At 59.7% G+C, this 9,123-nt stretch overlaps 3 protein-coding genes across 5 annotated transcripts; 1 reads left to right on the forward strand and 2 right to left on the reverse strand.

The window, feature by feature from the left end:
• Positions 1-193: 193 nt before the first annotated feature.
• On the reverse strand, positions 194-1,482 carry LOC121167732 (uncharacterized protein C16orf86-like). The gene is made up of 4 exons (XM_040997310.1): positions 1,393-1,482; positions 1,083-1,282; positions 703-881; positions 194-612 (listed from the first exon to the last, which is right to left on the reverse strand). Exons 1-4 carry the CDS (start codon positions 1,480-1,482, stop codon positions 194-196), a joined length of 888 nt encoding a protein of 295 aa, XP_040853244.1.
• Positions 1,483-1,992: 510 nt separating this feature from the next.
• On the forward strand, positions 1,993-6,858 carry LOC121167721 (enkurin domain-containing protein 1-like). Its single transcript, XM_040997292.1, has 7 exons — positions 1,993-2,086; positions 2,176-2,370; positions 3,179-3,351; positions 5,785-5,910; positions 6,032-6,198; positions 6,278-6,414; positions 6,505-6,858. The coding sequence occupies exons 1-7, from the start codon at positions 2,002-2,004 to the stop codon at positions 6,663-6,665; spliced, it is 1,044 nt and encodes a 347-aa protein (XP_040853226.1). The 5' UTR covers positions 1,993-2,001; the 3' UTR covers positions 6,666-6,858.
• Positions 6,859-7,010: 152 nt separating this feature from the next.
• LOC121167706 (partitioning defective 6 homolog alpha) lies at positions 7,011-8,730 on the reverse strand. Of its 3 annotated transcripts, none has more exons than XM_040997271.1 (3): positions 8,668-8,730; positions 8,173-8,305; positions 7,011-7,896 (listed from the first exon to the last, which is right to left on the reverse strand). In XM_040997271.1, exons 1-3 carry the CDS (start codon positions 8,728-8,730, stop codon positions 7,139-7,141), a joined length of 954 nt encoding a protein of 317 aa, XP_040853205.1. In that variant the 3' UTR covers positions 7,011-7,138. The 3 variants fall into 3 exon arrangements, with proteins under 3 accessions (XP_040853205.1, XP_040853204.1, XP_040853203.1); XM_040997270.1 differs by having other exon boundaries at positions 7,011-7,893; positions 8,083-8,305; XM_040997269.1 differs by having other exon boundaries at positions 8,083-8,305.
• Between the last annotated feature and the right edge of the window lie 393 nt (positions 8,731-9,123).

Consider the following 9,123-nt stretch of genomic DNA (forward strand, 5'->3'; position numbering starts at 1 on the left):
CTTCCTCTCTGTTTCTCCTCCTCTGTGTGTATCTGCTTTTCAATAAAGATAAATAAGTCTTTTTTTTTTTTTAAAGGAAAGATGTTTATTTCCAAGGAACATGGCTGGGCAGGGCAGAGCTATCCTCCCCTTTCCACCAGGGCCTGGGCCCACAGGCTGCTGCCCCAGCTCTGGCCCCTGCACAACAGGACAGTCACTTGTACTGTGGAGAGAGTGGGGGCACTAGAGGAGCTGTGCAGACGCTCAGCATCTTGTCAACGTCTGCCTCGGCTGCCTTGTCCACCTCAGTCTTGAGGCAGTCACTCAAGTCTGCATCAGGTGAACCCCCAGGCTCCTCACCAGGAGGCAGCACGTGCATGGGGGTCAGCAGCACACTGATGCAGGGCATGGCGAGGCCAGAGCCCAGCTCTGCTGCTGCTGTTGCAGGTAGCAGGGCCTGCAGTGGCTCCACCCCTGCCTCCTCTGGGACCAGGCCCGGCTCAGAGTCTGGCTCAGCCTCAGCCTTGGTCTTGACCTCGGCCTTGGTTTCCACATCCTCTTCACTGGCCTGATTCAATTCAGGATTGCAGTAGTTGATATACTGGTACAGTGGCCGTAGGCGCTGGGCCTTCCCTGCAAGGACCCAGAGCAGCAACTGGAGTGCCAGGCCACAGGGAGCCAGCAGACAGGGAGACAAGGGAAAGCCCCAAGGCTGCCACTCACGCTCTGGTCCCAAGACCTCTGATGGAGCAGGTGCTGCGGAGGCAAGGAGCCCAGAAGCCCCCAGGCTCTTGCGCTTCTTTGCTTTCTTGTGCTGTTTGGGGGATGGCGAGGGCTCACTCTGGCTTCCCTCCGACTCCTCCCTCTGCAGTGACAGCCCTGGGGATAGCTCAACTTCGACCCTAGGATGAGCATGGAAACTAGCAGCCTGTCCCACAGCCAGGGACCGAAGCCCTGAGCCCAGGGACTAGCCCTGCCAGCCTGCCTGCCCTACCCTACCCCCTGCCCCAGCAGGTGACCCGTGGCAGGAGATGGGAGCCACCCTGGGAATCCACCAGGCCTCAGCCTGCAGCTCCTTCCCCAAGTCCCCTCACTTGACCGGCTTCCTTTTGGGCCCATGACCAGGCCTCACGGGAGTGACTATAAGCCTGGGGCCTCTCTCCTCTGGCACCTCCACCTCCAGCTTGGGCTCTTGCTCCTGGGTCTCAGGCTCCGAGGCAGGTCCTCTTGGACAATTGTCTTCCCCTGTGGTCCTGAAGACCTCGGGGGCTGGCACCAGGCTCTGAGCTTCCAGCACTGGACACTACAAGTGACATACAGGCAACCAGTGACAGAGTCTACCACAGAGCCCTCCAGGGGGTCCTCCTGGGTGCCATGGCCAGGGTGTGAAGAATACAAAACGTTGGTCATCACCTCATAGAGGTTACTGGACGCCAGTGTGAGCTGCGCCGGCTCCACGGCCACCTCCTCCTGGGCTTCAGGAGGCCTCCCGGCTGAGGTCATGGCTGTGCAGAGTCCACCCGTCCCCACCTGGCGAGCGGAAAGAGAGAGCCCCGAGGGGCTGCACAGTTTGGGACCCTGCGTTGACCCCAGAGACTGGCTGGGAGGCAAGCTGCGAAGATTAACTGGTGGTGTCCCCACCCACCCTCGGCTGGAACTACACGCCCCAGGAGGCTTTGCGGCGGGGTCACTGGCCCCTGACCTCAGGAACGAAATCCAAGTGTTGCTTGGCAACAACAACTCCCTCCTGAGCGCTGCTGCTGGCGGCAAACCTGCTGAAGTGAGCCGGGCTCGAGGAGTTACCGGGAAGTGGGCCGCGAACCCGGAAGGGACGTGGAGTAGCCTCGGGGTCGCAGAGGCCGCCAATGCGGGTCGGAGCTGGGAGGCGTGACGGGGGACTGGGAAGGGGCGCAGGACCGGGAGTGAGGCCCGGGTCTGTGTGTGGGTGGAGGGAGGGCTGGGCAGGGGGTCCCGGGCCGGAGGTGCACAACCTGGCCACCGTTGCAGGGCGTCGAGGACAGCATGTGCGAGGGCCCGTCCCGCATCTCGGGGCCCATCCCCCCGGACCCCACGCTCTGCCCCGACTACTACCGGCGCCCGGCATCAGGTGAGTTGGGGGCAATGCGGTGGAGCCAGGCCGGGGGTCTTCCTCCCCACCGCTGAGCTCCGCGCTTGGGGCCCTTTCCCGTGCTTCAGCCCAAGGGCGTCTTGAGGGAAACGCACTGAAGCTGGGCCTGCTGACCACCGACTGCAGCCTGGACGCCACACCTCCCCGAGGACCCCGCATCAGGCCCGGAGGCCGAGAGAACTTGGAGCGGGGCCGACTCGGCGTGGGTGACGTGCTGCTGCAACTTCAGGGCATCTCCCTCAGGCCCGGAGTCTCCCCCAAGAGTAAGTCCCCGCAGAAGGAAATCCAGTCCGAAGCTGCTGTGCCTTCCCTGCTCCCGGCCCAGGCTTTGGTCCATCCATAGAAGGAGGTGGACTTGCAGGAGGGGCCTGAGTGAGGTAGTGGCCAGGACGCATCAGCCTCATATATTCTTGTATCCAATGGCACCCTGGTCTTGCTGTGTGCCAGGCCCTAGCCATGCCAGGAAAACAGGGTTGAAGGCAAGGTGGGAAACAACAGGTGAAGTAAGTGGAACATAGGAGATGATTCATGGTATTATTATTATTATTATTTTAAGGTTTTTATTTATTTTTGTATTCAAAAGGCAGAGTTACAGAGAACAAAGGAAAGAAGCTTCCATGCGGTGGTTCACTTTTCAAATGGCCACTAGTTGGGTTGGTTGGGAGCCAGACACTTCTTCCACATGCCACACAGGATACAGGGTCCCCAGAACTCAGGCCCTGCTCCTCTGCCTACCCAGGCACGTAAGCAGGGAGTTCATGGGAAGTGGAGCAGTCAGAACTTGAACTGGCATCCATATGGGTTGCTGGCACCACAGGCAGGGGGTTAGCTTACTGTGCTGTGGTGTCAGCCCCTCATATTTCTTTATTGCTGTAGAAATAGACGATAACCAGGAGGTATTTATGTGTAGGGAAGGCAGCAAGGTGAGAAGATCCAGTGTGTGCAAAGGGCTAACATGCTTAACTCAGGCACAGGAAGATGTCAAGGACAGGAAGGGCCCTGTGTGTGAGCTAACGGAAGCCAACTGCATGGGCCCAAACAGGGCAAAGCCTGGGAGCATCTTTTCCCCAGGGAAAGACCCTAAAGACCACGAGAAGGAGAATTTGCGGCGAATCAAGGAGATCCAGCGACGCTGGCGGGAGCAGGAGCAGGGCCGGGAGCGAGGCCAGCCGCACCCCCTGAAGGCTCTGTGGCGCTCACCTAAGTATGACAAGGTGGAGTCTCGAGTCAAGGCCCTGCTACAGGTACCTCCCTCCAGGAGTCCTGTTTGTCTTTTTGGTGATTTGGTGGGGTGGGTGGGGCAAGTCCTAGGGAACCAAGGGACACCAGGTTCTGCCTCAGGATGGAGCTGCGGACGCTTCTGCCAAGTGGCCATAGCTATGCTGATCCTGAGTGGCAAGCAGGGATTGGCAGAGGGAAAGTAGGAGAAGGGAATATTCCAGAAAGAGGGCGGGCGTTTGGCCTGGTGGTGGAATCACTGATGAGGAAGTGTGTGTCTCAGCCAGGTTTGAGCCAGCTCCAGCTCTCACCTCCAGCTTCGACTGGTGCCTTTCTGGGGATGCAGTGGCCACAGTTCAAGGAGTGGGTTCCTGTCACCCCATGGGACACCTGGATTGAGTCCCAGCCTCCCAGCTTCAGCCAGTACAGCCATCTGGGAGATGAGCCAGCAGACAGGAGCTCTATCTGCATGCCTCCCAGGAAAGAAAGGGGAACAAGTGAGGTTTAATGAGAAGAAAACATTCTACAGGGTGGAACCATGCAGGTGGAAGTAGGGTGACCTGAGAGCAGAGTGACCGTAGGCAAGGAGATGCTGGGCACTCTGCCGCCAGTGTGGCTTCTGCTACAGGGAGAAGGCAGCTGGACCCGCATCGCCAGGCCCCTCAGACCACCTTTCTGCTTCCTTCGTTCTCTTTTCCCCTCCTTCTCCCTTCCTACTTTCTGAACCCGTTCAGTTTTCCCCCACAGAAGTGGCGGGAGCCCAAGTATTGGGGCTGTCACCACTGCCTCTCCATGTTGTCTGTGTCACCAGGAAATGAGGCAGGAAATGAGGGTTAGGAGCCAGAGCTGGGATTGGAACCTGGACATTTTGGTGTGGGACGTCTCTCTAACAGGCATCTTAATGTGTTAAGCCACCTTCTGAAAGCACACCAGATCTTTTTTTTTTTTTTTTAATTTTTATTATTTTTTTATTGGAAAGGCGGATATACAGAGAGGAGAGAGAGAGAGAGGAAGATCTTCCATCCGATGATTCACTCCCCAAGTGAGCGCAACGGCTGATGCTATGCCGATCCAAAGCCAGGAGCCTCTTCCGGGTCTCCCACGCGGGTGCAGGGTCCCAAGGCCTTGGGCCGTCCTCGACTGCCTTCCCGGGCCACAAGCAGGGAGCTGGAAGGGAAGCGGGGCTGCCGGGATTAGAACTGGCGCCCATATGGGATCCTGGGCGTGCAAGGCGAGGACCTTTAACCACTTGCGCCACCGTGCCGGGCCCAGCACACCAGATCTTTCATCCACTGATCCATTCCACAAATGCCTGCAACACCTGAGGTTGCACCAGGCTGAAGCCAGAAAACCACAGTTAAGTCCCATGTGGGTGGCAGAAACTCAAATGCTTGAGCCATCATCTATACCCTTCATAATGAATGTGAAGTAACAGGGAGCTACAATCAAGGGGAGCCATGTGACTGACACCATGGCACAGTAGATTTAGCCTCTGCCTTAACCTCTGCATGGGCTCTGGTTCAAGTTGCTGCTGCTCCACTTCTTGTCTAGCTCCCTGCTAATGGCCTGATAAAGCAGCAGAAAATGAGCCCTGCACACATTGGGAAAAAACTCCAAGCCTCATTCTGGGCAGTAGTCTGGATGAACACTTAGTGAGTCTTACTCGGAAGTGCCCCCTGGTGGCTGTAAGCGCCCACTGCCCAGAATGAGGCTTTATCACACAATATCCTGCCTCTCCCCTGGGGCCTTTCTTACCTCTGTCCATAGTCACATGTCACATCTGGAGGAACTGCCAGTGCCCCACCATCAGTGTCTTTGTTGCTATGCCTAATGCCTACCCCAAACCACTTTTGAAACCTTTATTTTAGGACAGTGGAAGGGCAGGCCTAGGAGTATCATGGTGGGAGTCTATCTTGGGTGGATAGTGGCTCCATTTTTCCATCCAAGAATTCAGAAGGATGAGCCAGCTTGTGAGAGAAGACAAGGTCACATGTGGGCGGATAGGAGCTGAAGCATGTGTGGGCCCGCCAGGGGGTGGGACCGCGTCCAGGGAGCAGATGGGCATTCAGGTTTGGATCCCAAATGAGACCCAGGCAGGACCAATAGTCAAGTCGAGGACAATGAGACCGAGGCAATGCCCTTCTGGATTTCAGGGCCTGGAGGCCAGTCGTCAGTGACCTTGGCGGGACCACAGCCAGGAAGCACAGCTAGGAAGGAGAGCAGTGATAGCTGGACCAGGACTGAGGTAGAAGGAGAGGCGATTATGTGTTCATGAAGCCGTGAGAGACTCTGTCCCCGTGCCCATTAGGAGCCATGCCCCTCTTCTCCCTCCCCCTGCCAAGGGAATGGGCTCACAGGCATGGGGCGAGAGAAGTCCCCGAGCGGCTGGTGGGACAATGCTTGGTGGCTTGGATCCTGTCCTTAGCCTGTCTGTCCTGTCTGCTGTGCCCTGCCTCCAGGAGCCAGGCCGTGCCTCTGGGACAAAGCCGGCCAACTTCCTGCGGGCGCACTCCCGCTGTGGCCCTGGACTTCCACCAACTCGGGCCCCCAGCCCCCAGCTGAGCCCACGAGATCCCCAAACTAAGGTGAGCACCATGCATAGGAACTGGGAGGTGACACGGACAGGGACCCCAAAGACAAGAGGGGATGGGGCGTAGGAGCACAGCACAGAGTCGACAGCCATGTCAGCCTGGCCATGTTCTACAGGGGCCCAGCCTGGCTGTGGACTTCATCAGTCACAATGCACAAGCTGCTACCAAGGCCCCCCGGCGGCGGCATTCCCGCTCACTGCAGGTCCTGAACCAGGAGCTGGAACGGCAGCAGCAAGCCCAGGAGCACTACAATGCCACGCAGAAGGGTCATGTGCCCCATTAGTAGGTCCTGAAGTCCGAATGGGGGTGGGAGCCAGCCGCTGTCCTGGGGGTTGCCCACCCAGAGCCTATTTGTCCACAGCTTGCTGCAGCGTAAGGACCTGTGGCGGCAGGAGGCTGAGGCCCGCCAGCGGAGCCAGCCAGACCCCAGCATCCCTGCTGGGCACACTCTCATGCCTGAGAGCCAGCGGCTGGAGACCCTGGACAGTCTGCTCCAGAGTGAGTACCCATGTGCACTGTGCCAGGGCAGGCAGCCCATGAGGAACCATGCACCTCTGCCCAGCACCCCCCTTCTCGGCTCCCCTGTAGGCCAGAGGCAGCTGCTGCGAGAGCTCATACTGCTGCCTGCGGGGGCCGACTCACTGAGAGCCCGCGGCCACCGTGCTGAGCTGGAACAGAAGCTTGTGCAGGTAGAGGAAGCCATTAAGATCTTCTCCCAGGCCAAAGTCTTTGTGAAGATGGATTCCTGAGCCCTTCTGCAGGGTAGTGGCCAGGAAGTCTGTGCTAAGGCTGGCAACATGGGTCCCCCCTGGCAGAGTGGAGGGCTGAGCACAGGGTAGGGAGTGGGCAGCAGCTCCAGGCATCAGTGACTGTGAAAGGGCTCCTTGGCCTTGGCACCTGTTTCTTGTTTCTTGAGATTAAACCTTTTGTACCTGGTGGAAACTTTTCCCTAAGAGCTCTCCTCACCAAGCGCATGTCAAGCCTGGCGGCCCTCCTGCTGCTCTTATCAGCCCCGCCTCACGTCTGGGAGCAAAAGCAAGCTTGTGGGACAAGGGAAAAGGCTGGCATCAGGACACAGAAGGACCAGGATGGCATCTGTAGAAAATTTTTAATGTCCCCTAGGCCAAGGGATCACCGTGAGCAAACCAAACACCCTGGTGGATGGGAAGTCCCTGCCCGGTCTCAAAAGCTGTGCCAGCCAAGAGATGGCACCATTGGCCTGTCACAGGCTGAAGCCGCTCCCATCTCCGCGCATGCGACTTCCCCAGCCCAAGCCAGCCTGCTGCTGGCCATCTAGGGAGGGCAAAGAGCTGTGGGCACCAGGAAGTAGGCAGCTGGCATGCAGGTCCCAGCCCGCAGGCCCCCGAGTCAGCCCATTGGAACAGGGAGGCTGGCGGTTCTCAATGACCAGGTCATTGCTGTCATCATCACTGTCTGGCTCAGCAGGCCCAGGCCCCACGGAGGAGGAGGGCCCCACTGGGCGCTTTGACACTCCCCGCACCACGTTGTTGCGCTGGTTGGCGGGTTTGACAGTGACCACGAGGTTGTGGCTGTTGGCGACCATCATGTCCGTCACTTGGTCCAAGGTCTTCCCAGCCACCTCGATGCCATTGACCTCAAGGATCTCATCACTGACAGCCAGCAGCCCCGTACTCTCGGCCAGGCCCCCGCGGACCAAGCGCGAGATGAAGATACCGGGGACCCGCTCCAGGCCCTGCGGGGCCACCCGGACGCTCACACCATCTCTGATGTAGAAGCCAAGGGGCCGGTCGGAGCCGTGCTTGTGCAGCCGCACCCGCCGGTGGGTCTCGGGCAGGAGATCCACGTCGATGACTGAGGAAATCTGGCGGAAGTCCTGGGGGAGGCTGATGAGCAAGGGGGGCCGGGCGCGCAGGGATGTCGCCGGCCGCAGTAGCAGCCCTTTCTTGCGCCGCTGCAGGGAGTTGGAGGCAAAAGCTAAGCCACTGGAGTCGGCTTCTGCTGCAGGAGAGAGGGGGTGTTGTGATCAGAGACCCCATCTCCCGCACGGGCCCTTGACAGGAAACAATGGCCACTTCCTACCACTTGGAGGTCAGGCCAAGGGCAGGCTGCCCTGGATATGGACTAACCCTTACACACCTGCGCTGCCCTGCCCCAAAGAGACCGCCCACCCTTCCCCAACCTCACCCCGCTTCTGCACCAGTAGGCGCAGCGGCGGCGGCCCACTGGCCAGGGCCCGGTGCAGGCTGTCATCGTTGGTGAGGGGTAGTAGATCACCGTGGGCATCCGTGTAGCCGAGCAGTACGTCCAGACCCGGAATCTGGTGCACCATACGCAGCAGCCGGGAGAACTCTTGGAAGCAGCTCACGGAAGCCCGGGGCAATGCGAAGCGTCGGAACTCGGCGTCAAACTGGAGGGCGGGGGTGGGGAGAGAGGAGGGGTCATCAAGGCGGAGAAGCAGGTGCCCTTTCCTCCCCAAGAGGCTGAGGGTGCAAATGAGGGGCGAGAAAGGACTGCCGCAAAAGCTGCCTGAAGCCCAGATCTCCTGCTCCAGTGGAGAGCCGCTGTCCAAGGTCTTTGCCGCCCGGTACTGCAGGTACCAGGGTCACAGAAGGGCTCTGAAGCCCGGCAGTGGAAGGGAGAAGGATGGATGGAGGAAGGAGAGGATGGGGATGGAGAAAGAAAGGTGATGGAGCGGGGGAGAGCGAGGCGGGGGAGGGACCTAGGAGCGCCTGGGGTCGAGGCCGCAGCCGGTACCTAAGAAGCCCTTACTTTGCTCTTCACCTCGACGATGCTGTCGGGGCTGCGCGCCGGGGTCCTCTGCGGCCTGGCCATGGCGGGGCCGGGCGGGCCGGGGACCGAGCCCCAAGCGGCCCCGCCGCGGCGCAGGTGCACAGTCCGGCCGGCCCGCCCGCGCCGCCCCGCCTCGCCCTCCCACCCGGGCCATGACGTCAAGTGGGCAGCGACGGAGAGGGGAAACGCGGAGTCCACGTTTCCTTGGAAACGAAGGGAGGGGGTGGCGGAGAGAAGAGGCTTCCTCGGCTGTTACGTCACGACGCTGGAGTCCGCGCGGCCGGGGAGCGAGAGGGAGCGAGGGGAATGACAGTATCGAGCGTTGTCCGTGTCCCCGCTTCCTCTGGCCTCACAGGACCGAGCATTTGGTAGATGAGGAGACTATTAGTAAATACTTGTTGAATCGCTCAGAGTTACACGGCAGAAGCCGCCGGG

This window comes from Ochotona curzoniae, unplaced genomic scaffold (genome assembly GCF_017591425.1).
Source record: "Ochotona curzoniae isolate NIBS_2020 unplaced genomic scaffold, NIBS_Ocur_1.0 patch423, whole genome shotgun sequence".
Taxonomy (NCBI): domain Eukaryota; kingdom Metazoa; phylum Chordata; class Mammalia; order Lagomorpha; family Ochotonidae; genus Ochotona; species Ochotona curzoniae.